At 40.3% G+C, this 13489-nt stretch overlaps 1 protein-coding gene across 5 annotated transcripts in view; it reads left to right on the plus strand.

Annotated features, from left to right (window-relative positions):
* GMIP (GEM interacting protein) overlaps positions 1-8198 on the plus strand; it is a 91545-nt gene extending 83347 nt beyond the window's left edge. For all 5 annotated transcript variants that reach the window (XM_081851688.1, XM_081851689.1, XM_081851691.1 and 2 more), the window contains 2 exons: positions 314-425; positions 7071-8198. In XM_081851688.1, coding sequence (XP_081707814.1) covers positions 314-425; positions 7071-7465 — 507 coding nt within the window. In that variant the 3' untranslated portion in view covers positions 7466-8198. The remainder of the gene's footprint in view (positions 1-313; positions 426-7070) is intronic.
* The last annotated feature ends 5291 nt before the right edge of the window (positions 8199-13489 follow it).

The following is a 13489-nucleotide window of genomic DNA, read 5'->3' on the forward strand; positions in this document are numbered from 1 at the left end:
GAGCAAAATGGATGTTTCAACAGGGAACATTCTGAAACAAAAATATTTATAAAATAATGAAAATACTCCCCCCCCCACACACATTTTTTTAAAAAATGTGGCACTTGAATTTAAAACTTTTAAATGAAATTCTGTAATTAAATGATTATATACACACACAGTAATGGGATTCTTTCCCTCTGACTCTGATTCTAACTTTTTGAAAGTCCTTTTGCAAGTTTGCTTTTCTTGCAGCAGCCACACCTTCATACAGGTGTGGCTATATGGGGAGCGCAATACACAGATTCACAAACATGGCTTTTCCTTCCAACAGAAGTCCTCCTCTAAGCCGTATCTGGATGAAGACAATAGCACTGCTGTGGATTCTGCCAGGCAGAAGCAGTGTATGGAGGAAACCCACTTTCCTGAAAGTGGGGAAACTATAGGTAAAGTTCTTTCCTAGATCCTGATCAGGCATTTAAAGATATTGGTTCCTATTTTGGGGGGAGAATATTGTATTCTTCAGGTTCAACAGTGCCCCACTCTTCCTCCAAACCATTAAGATCCACAATGTCTCCCTCATAACTTCCAGACACCCTGTCTCTCTAGATAATGTTTCTATATCAACATTTCGAGAAGCCACTGCATTCTAAATTTTGCCTGCTCTAGTATTAGAATGGCCAAACCCAAATGATGTATCTCGATATAATAAGAAAGGTATGACCCCCCCATAGGAGGATTTGTATTGCCACATCACTCCTGGTTTGGCGTGAAGTCATGGTGCTGTGGGGGTGCAAAAGTGAAGGCAGGTTGCGCAACAGCAGAGGTCATGGCATAGGAGTAGGAAGGGAGACACAGTGAGAGGGGGGAAGTGGTTAAAGAAATGGCAGACATCTGAGTAAAGCAGAGATAGAGAGAACTGAAAGAAAAATGGTGAATTTAAACCACAGCAGAGGTTTGACTAAAGGACCTTCATTGTCAAAACATTGTATGAAAGTACTATGGAGTATTTTAGAGCATTGCATATTTTATATCTCTCACATGAGACAGCTAAGGAATTGGAAAGGGAGAGAAGTCTGAGTACTGGAGATACAGGGAGATACACCGAAAGCAGGGGGAAGGGACTGTTCTAAACAATGACAAGTTTTGAGTAAAGGGAGATAAAGAGACACTGAGAAGAAAATTGCAGTTTTAAACAATGGCAGAGAAATGAGTGAAACAGGGCTGTAAAAACAAAATAAAAAAATTCCTTCCAGTAGCACCTTAAAGACCAACTAAGTTAGTTCTTGGTATGAGCTTTCGTGTGCATGCACACTTCTTCAGATACACAGGGCTGTAAAGTCACACAGAGAGGGAAAAAGTGGTTGTTTTAAACAATGGCAGAGGTTTCAATAAAGCAGGGATGGAGGAACACTGGTGATTTTAAATAATGGCAGAGGTTTGAATAGAGCAGGCAGAAGTGGGGGGGAATGGCAGTTTAAAACAAGGTTTGAGTACAGCAAGAAGGAAGTTTAGAAAGGCTCTGTTGTGTTAGCTTCTGTGTTGCATCCATCTCTGCTATTTTTCCATCATAAAACTAGGTTTTATTTTGTTTTTTTAAAAAAACAACAACTCCTTGTCCCACCATTTCTGCTTTATTTAAATCTCTGCCATGGATTATGAAATATACTCAGAGTCGCAAAGTGATTTCATGCTCTTTATTCAGCTCATAGTGGTGAGGAGGAATGAATGAAAGTCCCCTCAAAGTATCTGCTTTATATACATTATTTACACAATGGGCTGCACATGATTGGCTAATTCCGGAATTCTACTGTAAGCCAATCAGGTTGTGGATTCACTTCAATCTGGAGCATGATTGGGTGGTTCCTGCCAACCAATCATACTGCTGCCTTGTTCTAGGACCAATCAGACTGCTGCAGTTTGGATCCTATTCGACTCAGTACATAACAGATTAAAACCACCATTTTCCTCCCAGTGTCTCTCCACCTCAACTCCAGTGCTTGGGGAAGCCCAACAAAGGAAGTGATCAAAGAGGAGCTTTCCTCGTCATTAACTTTTAATAAGCATTGCTTTGGGACATCTTTCTTTTTTTTAATTTCTTTTTATTGAATTTCACTTAAATAACCAAAAGAAAAAACAAATCAACAATTTCAAAAGAAATATCCATACATAACACAAAAATAGCATCAGTTTCCATTACAATTCTTTGTCTTCTTCCTTAAATCTTTATATCTTTAAATCTTTAAATCTTTCCTCTACATACCTATTGACCTCCTTCCCTCCCGATTTTGGGCTTCTTAATAAAACTTCTTTCTTTTTTCTGCAGCTTTAATTGTTAATGGTTTGCGCATCGTAAGATTTATATCAAACCTACTGTAGTTTTTAAGTTTCTATAGTTTCCTTCAATGTATACCATAAATTTATTACAGTCACTAATAAACTTTGTATTTTTTTGGTTTCTATTTTTTTGCGTCATTTTTGCTAGTTCAACATATTCAAATAATTTTGTTTGCCAATCTCTGATACTTGGGGTGTTTGGGCTTTTCCACTTTTGTGCTATTAATATTCTAGCTGCTACTGTTGCGTATTGGAATAGTGTCTTATCTTCTTTTTTAATTTCGTCCCCAATTATTCCTAGTAAGAAGGCTTCTGGTCTTTTAGGGAAAGTGTATTTAAATAATTTTTTTAACTCATTATAAACAAGTTCCCAGAACTTCTTCATTTCTTCGCAGGTCCACCACATATGGTAGAAATTGCCTTCTTTGATTTTACACTTCCAGCAAGCCTTATTTCCTGTTTTGTACATTTTCCCTAGTTTTGCCGGTGTGATGTACCACCTATACATCATTTTTTCCAAATTTTCTCTAAGCGTAATGCATGCCGTGAATTTCATTCCACTGCTCCATAATTTCAACCACTTATCATATTCTATATTGTATCCCAAGTCCATTGCCCATTTTGTCATGACCTCCTTTATTTCTTCATCTTTAGTGTCCCATTCTAATAATATGTTATACATTTTAGATAATAACTTGGTTTTACCTTCAATTATTTCTATCTGAAATTTAGATTTTTTCTCATTTATCCCTACTTTTTTATCTTCCTTCCATACTGCATTTATTTGATGAAATTGCAGCCAGCCTGTTAATTTATCTTTCAACTCCTCATATGTTCTCAATTTCCAGCCGCTTTCTGATCTTATCAGTAGGTCTTCATAAGTCAGTCTTTCTCCTTCCATGTTTGCTTTTTTGGTGGTTAGGATGTCAATTGGTGATAGCCACCAGGGTGTTTTCCATTCCAAAAGTTTTTTATTTTTCTCCCAAACTTCATATAGTGGCCCTCTGATAATATGGTTTGAAAAACCTTTATGTACCTTTTCTTTATTTAGCCACAAACAGGCATGCCAACCGAATCTGTTGTTGAAGCCTTCTAGGTCTAGCAGGTCAGTGTTTTCCAAATTAATCCAGTCTTTGATCCAGCAAATGCAGGAGGCTTCGAAATATAATTTCAGGTTTGGCACCGAGAATCCCCCTCTTTCTTTCCGATCTGTGAGTAATTTGGATCTAATTCTCGGTCTTTTCCCTTGCCATATAAATTTCGAAAGAGTTTTTTGCCAATCTTTAAACATTGTGGAACCTCTAATCACTGGAATGTTTTGGAATAAAAATAACATTTTTGGGAGTATGTTCATTTTTATTGCCGCCATCCTTCCCGACCACGAAAGTTTTACTGTGTCCCACGTATCTAGATCTTTTTAAATTTCCTTACATGTTGTAAAATAATTGTCCTGAATTAAGTTTATGTTTTTTGTAGTTAGCCAAATTCCCAAATATTTTATTTTTTTAACCACCTTGATTCCATTCTGTATCTCTAATTTTTCTCTTTCATCTTTTCCCAAATTTTTGGTCAACATTTTTGTCTTTAATTTATTTAACTTAAAACCGGATAGTTTACCATACTCTTTTAGTATTTCCAAAGCCTTACTAACACTTTTTTGCGGCTCTTCTAAGGATAACATCAAATCATCTGCGTACGCTTTTAGTTTGTATTCTTTCGTTCCTACTTTGATCCCTCGAATCTCTGGTGTTACTCTTATTTTGTTTGTGATTACCTCCAATACCATAATGAATAAAAGCGGGGATAGAGGGCATCCCTGTCTTGTTCTTTTTTCAATTTTGAATGAATTTGTTAAATTGTTGTTTATAATCAATTTAGCAGATTGGTTCGAATAAATCGTTTTTATTCCTTCCATGAATTCGCCCTCTAGCCCTGCTTTCTCCATGCTTTTTAGTAGGAACTGCCATGAAACATTATCAAATGCCTTCTCAGCATCGATGAAAATCAGCGCTGCAGGTATTTCATTCTTACACTCCAGATATTCAATGATGTTTATGATATGCCTTACATTATCTTTGAGTAACCTATTTGGGAGGAATCCTGCTTGATCTTTATGTATTAAATTTACTAGACATTTTTTAAGTCTGCTTGCCATCACCTCTGCAAAGATTTTGTAATCGTTATTTAATAATGATATAGGCCTATAATTTTTTATATTTAGTTTAAGCTGACAATCCATCCTGTCTTGGGGCTTTCCCTGGATTCTTCTTCTTTATCGCATCCTGGATCTCTTCTGCTTTTATGGGTTTATTTAATTGAGTTCTTTCTTCCTCTGTTATAGTTTTCCCGCTGTAGTCTTCTAAATATTTTTCTATTCGGGTTATCTCTTCATCTTCCTTTTTATACAATTTCTCATAAAATTTGGGGAAGTTTTCCTTTATTTCTTTTGGGTCTTCTATCAGTTGCTCCTCTATTTTTATCTTATTTATCACATTTTGTTTTTCCCTTCTTCGCAATTGCCAAGCTAATAATTTACCTGTTTTGTTAGCTGATTCGAAGTATTTTTGTTTCATTGACTTAATTTTCCATTCAACTTCTTGACTTGTTAGCATTGAATACTGTGTTTGTAATATTTTTATTATTTGTATGTTTTATTCGTCTTTCGGATTTGTTGTTAATTTTTTCTCACATTCTCTTAACTGACTGAGGATTTCCTCTTTCTTTTGTTCTCTTACTTTCCTCTTATAACTGTTTTGCTGGATGAGAAAACCTCTTAGGACTGCCTTGCTGGCATCCCAGACTACATCTATGCTTGTTTCTTTATTAAGATTCAAACTGAAATAGTCTTTTAAGGTGACTTTGGCCTTTTCAATAACTTCTTCACTCTCCAGTAGATATTCATTCATTCTCCACCTGAACCCGCCCTGTGATACACCTTTTATTTCAAAAACTATCGAATTATGATCAGAGAGAGTTCTAGGTTGGATTTCACATTTCAGAGTTCTTAATGTTAGTTCTCTTGAGACCCAGATTTGATCAATTCTGCCCCAACTCTTATGTGGTTCTGAAAAGAAGGTGAATTGCTTCTCTATTGGGTGTTTGTATCTCCAGATGTCTATTAAATCTAAATTTTCCTCCAGGTTATTAAAGGATCTTGGCAGTTTCCCTTGGTTACGTTTTTTCTTTTCTGATTGTCTATCTATATTTCTGGTGCCGGCACTCCATTAAAATCTCCCAATAATATCGTCTTTTTACGCTCTAACTCTAGCAATATTTGTTCCAGTTTCTTAAAAAAATCCAATTTGTTCAGATTCGGGGCATATATGTTTATCACGTTAAATTTTTCACCCTGGAAATTAATTTGTACCCCCAAAATCCTTCCTTCATCATCTTTACAGATTAATTTGGGTTCCCGTTTTTCTTTGACATATATCGCTACCCCTCTTTTTTTTCCCCGCAATAGAATTTATAAACTCAACCCCCAGTTTTTTGTTTATCAAAATATGTTTATGCTTTTTGGTCATGTGTCTCCTGTATACAGAATAAATCAAGATTCTTTCTTTTCAGGGCATTCACAATTTTATTCCTTTTGGTTTTTTCATTCAAACCGTTCACATTCCATGACAAAATTTTCAGATTCATTATTATGGTTACTTTCCAATCTACAAACAACTAATAATTTAAATTTGAGTGGTTTTGTTTTCTGTATCCTCTTCCTCTTCTTCCTCTTCTTCTTCCACTACTCCCTCTTCTTCTTCCTCTTCTTCTACTTCTTCTTCCCTTCCTTTATCTTCCTGTTCTTTTCCTTTCTCTCTTTTTCTTCTTCTCTCCTGTACATCTCCATTTCTTCCTCCATATCTCTCCTCTACTTTTCCAAGATCTTTCTCATATCTCCACAGAAATTTCTTCACTTCTTGGGTCTCGGTAATCCTGAATCTTTTATCTTTATAGAAGGAGATCCCTTCTGGGAACTCCCATCTATGTTGTATGCCTTTTTTTTTCAGAACACTTACTAGCTGTTTGTAACCTTCTCTTTTGTGTAGGAGTCTGGTTGGTATTTCTTTAAAAATGATAATTGGTCTGCCTTCAATTATTAATTTCTTTTGATAGCTTGTTCTTAATATTGTATTTTTCATCTCTATCGAATTGAATATGACTAAACAGTCTCCTGGAACTTTTTTTGATTTTACTTGTTTAGACCTCATTTTTATTCTAAAAGCATTTTCCATCGTATATGCGACCTCTTTCAATTCCAACCATTTCGCTAGTTCTTTAGTCATTTTTTCTTTAATGTTCTCATTTGCTTCTTCTCCTACTCCTCTAAACATTAGGTTTAGCTGTTTCTGTTTCATTTCAATCATCGCTAAATTATCCAGAACTTGATCTTGATTTCTATTCAGTTCTCCTATTTCATCTTTTATCCTGTCTCCTTCCTTTGTTCTTTCATTTCTTTTTGTATTTTTTTGTTTGTTTCTTCCATAGTCTTTGATCGAACTGTTAAGTCTTTAATTTTACTAGACAGTTCTCCTACTACTCCCTCTATTTTCTTGTCTATCAACTCATGCATATCTCCTAGCTTTTTCTCCATATGTATTTCACTCTGTTTGAACTCCTCCTTTATTTTTAGCCATAAGATATCTAACTCCTTAGATTTGGGAAATCTTTCAAGTTAAGATTTGTTGCTTCCTGGGATGATACATTCAATAGGTTGTCTGCTTCCCTAATTCTCCATAATGTCTCTTCTCCTCACTCAGAGTTGAACAGCAGTGATGGCACCAAACAGAATGACGCTATACTTGACCCTGAAGCTGCCAATGTCAGCCCACAGACCAGGGGGCGCTTCAGCCGGATGCCTGTGAAGCACCCTCGCACTGTCACCCCCATAGTGTCCAGTCTGCCCCTGCTGGCTGCTACCATGGCTGGCTCAGAGGCAGGAAGCCGTCTCCTGGAGCAAGGTACAAACAGCTGCAGCAACTCGCCAGACACTCGAGGGCAGCGCAAGCACTTTGAGATCACTCCAGAGACTGCCAGGATTGTCTCCAAGTTCCAGACTCAGAATGGGAGCCAAGACTGCTGTCCTGCAGGGCTGGAAAACCCACTGGAGGGAGAGCCTGTGGATGCATTGGGAGGAAGCAGGACTGAATCTTGAGCCTTAAATGTTTTTGTTTTATTTTTTTAGGAAGCAAACCAGACAAAGGGCTTGAATTCCAGTTCCAGGAACAATTTGGAATAACTAGACCCTAACTTTGCAAAAGCAGGAAAAACTGCTGTTCACCTAAGAGTACACTTGAGAACTGGGGAAGAAACAGCCCTGGGTGTATCTCACAGAAACCTAGGAGGGATGATGCCCCCTCCAGATTTAACTGTTGCATTTCTTGCTTTGCAATGCCTTTGCAATGGAGGCGAGGAGCCAGTGCGGAGCTGCTGGGTTGCTGAAAGCTACAAAGCCATTGGTGCAGTCTCTCGAAATGGGGCTGATGCTGAAGGGCGACTTCCATGGGGCAGCCAGGAGCATTTGATGGGAAGAAGAGTCAAGGGCAGAGCCTAAGGCATAGCAGGATGTTGCTTGAGGTCCCAGGGGAGTCGTTTGCCAGCATGGGGTGGCTGTTTTTCCAGGGGTCGTATTGGGGATAAAACACATTTGGGGTGTTTGGGGGCAGGGCATGACTGTTCAAGTAAAATCCAGGGTGGTTCAGGGGTGGTTTTTCCACCTGGGCTGGGTATGGTTTGAAAAGGTGTTGACATTACACTGAGACTACATGATGGGGGGCTCAACCAGACCAGACTGCCACATGCAGGGCTATATTCGGCAGGTTTAAAGATACCAAAATATTGAGAAAGGTGAGTTCCGTGACCTATATAAACTTTGCAAATTAAGCAAAGTTTCATAACTTCTCTTACTTTGCATACTTCTATTATTTTTATTTCTTACTTTTGTGCATTATTTATTCTACTGCTGCTGTTCATACCGAGGGGGCAGTGGAGCCCCACTGCCTGAGCTTTGGAAATCTTGTAACAGCTACCTCTCTTGCTTCTGAGCTTTCAGGGGGTATTGCTCTTGCTTCTGAGCTTTCAGGGAGTCTTCAGAGCTACAAACTGTTTTTGTTCTCTCTCTCTCTTTTTTTTTTTTTTTACAAAAGAGAACAGATTCTCAGGAAGCAAAGCTTTGCAGTGTCATTTTGGTTTTTTGGATTTTGAGCAACAGGCCAAGCTTTTTGTAAGCTTCTGCGAAGATATTTAGGATGGTTTGGAGGTCATCCTCTGAGTGTGCACACACTATGTTGTCATCAGCATATTGAAGCTCTATGACAGAAGTTACAGTAACTTTACTCTTTGCTTTCAGCCTACTCAGATTAAAGAACTTTCCATCTGTTTGATACATGATTTCTACCCTGGTGGGAAGTTTCGCTTCGACAATGTGTAGGATCATGGCAATGAAAGGCGATAACACATCCCTGTTTAATGCCCAATTCCACTGTGAATGGTTCACTTTGAGAGCAAGTGTTATCCGCAATAGTTGCTGTCATATTATCATGGAGGAGCCAAAGGGAGTTCACAAATATATCTGGGCAGTCGATTTTCAGAAGAACAGTCCACAGGGCATTACGATTTACAGTGTCAAAGGCCTTAGTAAGGTCAATAAACGCCATATACAGGGGTTGGTTTTGCTAGCTGCATTTTTCTTGAAGCTGTCGAGCAGTGAATATCATGCCCACTGCCCCCTAGAACAGGCATCCCCAACCTTTGGCCCTCCAGATTTTTGGACTACCAATCACCACTGGTGCTGTTAGCTAGGAATCATGGGAGTTGTAGGCCAAAACATCTGGAGGGGCGCAGGTTGGGGATGCCTGTCCTAGAAGGTCTAAAACCATTTTGGGATTTAGGAAAGGTCACCCCAGATATTGTTAAGAGACAGTTTGCTAAGATCCCTGCAAGAGGTTTGCAGACTGCAGCTAATAAAGAGATGTCTCAATAATTTCTGCAGTTTCCTGAAGGATATAGCAGGCTAGAAATGTAAATCAACAAGTAGTAAATATTGGGGCATTGGTTGCTCCCCTCAATGTCTTGGCCAAGATAGCATGGATTTCCTTCAACTTTGAACAAACTTTGTTATGTTGTTGTTTTTTTTTAATAAATTTTTATTGGGTTTTCAAATTTTTTAACAACACACAACACATATGACTTCCCCCCACCCCCCCACATACATCCCACTTCCCCCATTTAATTCAGCAAGTTCTTATTCCTCTCTCTAAACTTAATCTCATTATTCTCCAACTTAGTTCATCTTATTAAACCCCATATTATTACCCTATCTTCTTATATGCAATAAATCCTTTTTTCTAAGATCAATCAAAATTTATATACCAATCTCCCCTTTTTTATATTAAAGTATAAATCCAATTTACAATAACCAAAAATCATAAAGTTTTTCAAGAATCTGTTTTCCCCCCTCCCTCCCTGCCCGGGTATCTGTCCCTTCCCAGGTAGTTATCCTTCCATAAAATTCCTAGCCAGGATTCCTCACATCTCCAGCCCTCAAGTCTATTTCAGTCTCTCTCCGGTTTTTCTGTTGATATTCCTTTTTGCTGGTTTCCAGGTCTCGAAGGGTGTCTGTTACAGTTACTTCCTCTTCTCCCAGTTCAAGCCTAATTGAGAAAACTTGTTGCCAGGGTTCTACCAAAAGTCCTCCAGGTTGCAGATAATAAAGGCCAGAAAAGAGGAGGAAGTCCCAGTTATATTTCTTTACTCCTTTAATTTTCATAATTCTACAGTTTCCAAGGGCTTCCTCCTTCACTTTTCTCCTCAGTCTCATGTCTTCATACTTTGTAATCCAAAAGGTTTCTTTGTTCTCTGGCAACATAGGTTTCCACACTTTCTCTTCTCCGACTTCCTCCTTCACCCCCTCCAAAGATGTCATATTTGGTTGAGCTACAGAGTCTCTCAAGAACAAGTCTCTAGTTCCATCAGCAAGATTGTTTGTTTTAAAAATCAAGGTCGTGTATTGTTCTTGTAAGATTCCCACGAGAAAAGAGGCTCTCTCTATTTGTGCTAGTAATTTTCCTTCTGCAGCCATTGTAGTGTCACTGGTTTCCCCTAGGGGGATTGCCATTGTTCAAAGTTCTACGCCAGCAATCCTTTACCCTATTGTTTATTTACTTTGTTTCAAATCACGTCTGTTTATATGTAACACCTTTAAACCAAAGAGATATATAGTAATACAGTTTTGTTCTTTGTTCAGCTGTTTGACAGCTCAGTTGACAGCTGTCAAACTCCGATTCCTTAAGGCTAGATTGGTGCAGGACGCTCCCAGGTCCAAGGGGGGGGTCACAAAAGTTTCCAAAGTTCGTCTCTTCCCTCCAGCACAACTTGACAAGATAAAACTTGTTCTTAAAAGTTATTAAAGTCTCTTACCAGTTTCCGTAAACATAAAATCTTTTTTCCGATCTTAGATTTTCGCTCCTTGCTTCCAATTGCCTGTATGAAGGGGGGGTGTGGACTTCCCTTTAGCACATCCCCCCGTTTGCCCGATTTAAAAATAACGATTTTTTTAAAAGTCCAAATTTTCTTCTACTCACGGGGTGTTTGTATCCGATCGAATTTTCAGGTAGAAAGTTGACGCTCTCCGGTGAATGGCTTGCGGCTTCACTCCACTGAGGTAGCGGTTTACTCTCAGCACCACGCCACCCCCCGTACCTTCTCCGCAGCCTTTAAAAAGGCTCTTCGACTGTCAAGGGGGGCGCTTAAGGTGCCCACCGAGTCACCAGGTCCACAGGTATCCGCACCTGTGGTTTCTAAGGGTCCCCGCGTCGCCGGCGCGGCAAGACCCGTCCTCAGAGGAGCCGATTCCCTCCGGAGCTCGGAGGGAATCCGCCATTACACCGATCGCATCAACCCGGAAGTCCTCCAAACTTTGTTATGTTGACCACCACACATTTACCACCGGAGAGAGGGCTGTAGACTTAAAAATTATTTCTTGAACTGGAGCTGCCCCAGACTGACAAGAACTCTAAAGTCAGAGGGTGGGGTGTGTGCATATATTTTCCATTCTGTCAGGGTGTCTCCCAGGCCATCTCCATGTTTCAGACTTAACTGGCTTCACGTTGGATCAAGATAATGTTACAAATTCCTTCCTAGCAGTTATATATAATATTAAAAGAGGGGAAGTAGAAGAGTCCTGTGATTGCTTAGACTCCCAATCTCTTAAATTCTCTGCTAAACCTGTATGTAATGTTAATACCTGAATTTATCATGGTTAACCCTGGTTGAGCCTCAGCCACCAACAGGGCAAAGGACACCGTTGCCTTGAGTGCCAGTTCAGGGGTGGGAGAGGAGAGCAGCTGTTTGGGCCTCTCCAACCAACCTTAAGACAAAACTTAAGACTGTTTGGCAGTTCCTACTGATATGCAGCCCAGGGTTAAAGGCACCAGAAGGGAAGGGCATGGATCAGGATCATAGAATCATAGAATCATAGAGTTGGAAGAGACCACAAGGGCCATCGAGTCCAACCCCCTGCCAAGCAGGAAACACCATCAGAGCACTCCTGACATATGGTTGTCAAGCCTCTGCTTAAAGACCTCCAAAGAAGGAGACTCCACCACACTCCTTGGCAGCAAATCCAACTGTCGAACAGCTCTTACTGTCAGGAAGTTCTTCCTAATGTTTAGGTGGAATCTTCTTTCTTGTAGTTTGGAACCATTGCTCCGTGTCCGCTTCTCTGGAGCAGCAGAAAACAACCTTTCTCCCTCCTCTATGTGACATCCTTTTATATATTTGAACATGGCTATCATATCACCCCTTAACCTCCTCTTCTCCAGGCTAAACATGCCCAGCTCCCTTAGCCGTTCTTCATAAGGCATCGTTTCCAGGCCTTTGACCATTTTGGTTACCCTCCTCTGGACCCGTTCCAGTTTGTCAGTGTCCTTCTTGAACTGTGGTGCCCAGAACTGGACACAGTACTCCAGGTGAGGTCTGACCAGAGCAGAATACAGTGGCACTATTACTTCCCTTGATCTAGATGCAATACTCCTATTGATGCAGCCCAGAATTGCATTGGCTTTTTTAGCTGCCGCGTCACACTGTTGGCTCATGTCAAGTTTGTGGTCAACCAAGACTCCTAGATCCTTTTCACATGTACTGCTCTCAAGCCAGGTGTCACCCATCTTGTATTTGTGCCTCTCATTTTTTTTTGCCCAAGTGCAATACTTTACATTTCTCCCTGTTAAAATTCATCTTGTTTGTTTTGGCTCAGTTCTCTAATCTGTCCAGGTCATTTTGAAGTGTGATCCTGTCCTCTGGGGTGTTAGGATCATATGAGGTCCTCCTGGTATGTTTCTTAGACACTTAAAGGAAAGACATGGAGAAGCAACTTTATCTTCGGGGAATGCCCTTTCTTCTTCCCCTGCCCATTTGTATAGTCAGTTCAGCAAGGAAGTGCCTGTATCATTTCTCCTCAGGGGTCAATTGCAGCTTGAAGTGAGGTGCCTTGAGGAATTGGTGCCAGAGAAAGGCTAAATCCTGCTTTGCACCAGGGTGGGTCCTAAATCCAAACTGGGCTGGACTTCCGGAGGCGGCGCCACCGGCAATGGCGGATTCCCTCTAACTTAGAGGGAGAAGCCCCACAGAAATCGGGTCCTACTGCTACAGCGAAGCGGGGACCCTCTCAAAAACTGCAGGCGGGTGAAGCCTGCGACCGTGGGACTCGGCGGGCACCTTTTGCGGCCCCCCCGATCGACTAAGGAACCCTGCAAAGGGCTCCGGAGCGGGATGGGGTGTTTGGCGCGGTGCTGAGAGTCAATCGCTACTTCTGCGGAGTGAAGCTGCACAGCCGATGCCGGAGAGCTCTGTCCTCTTTCCTGTGACAATTCGACTTTTAAACAACAACCCGTGAGTAGGATAATTGAAAGATCGGGAGATCAAAGGAATTGCTCCTTTGATCAAAAGAACAAACTTGAATTTGGCACTGAAGCGGGAAGGTGTAAACAGGAAGTCCGCCTTCCGCTTTTTGTAAATAGACTGAAGCAAAGATCTTGCGAGCTAAATAGCCTGGAAAATTGATTCCAAGATTGAAATTTCCTGCATTTATAACCATCAAAACCCCCCTGGACAGCAGGAGAAAAGGGGGGAAGAAATTTTGACCTCTTAATCCTGCAGAGAGAGTGAAAGAATATAAGCT

Source organism: Podarcis erhardii (assembly GCF_964252035.2).
Source record: "Podarcis erhardii genome assembly, chromosome: 2".
Lineage (NCBI taxonomy): Eukaryota > Metazoa > Chordata > Lepidosauria > Squamata > Lacertidae > Podarcis > Podarcis erhardii.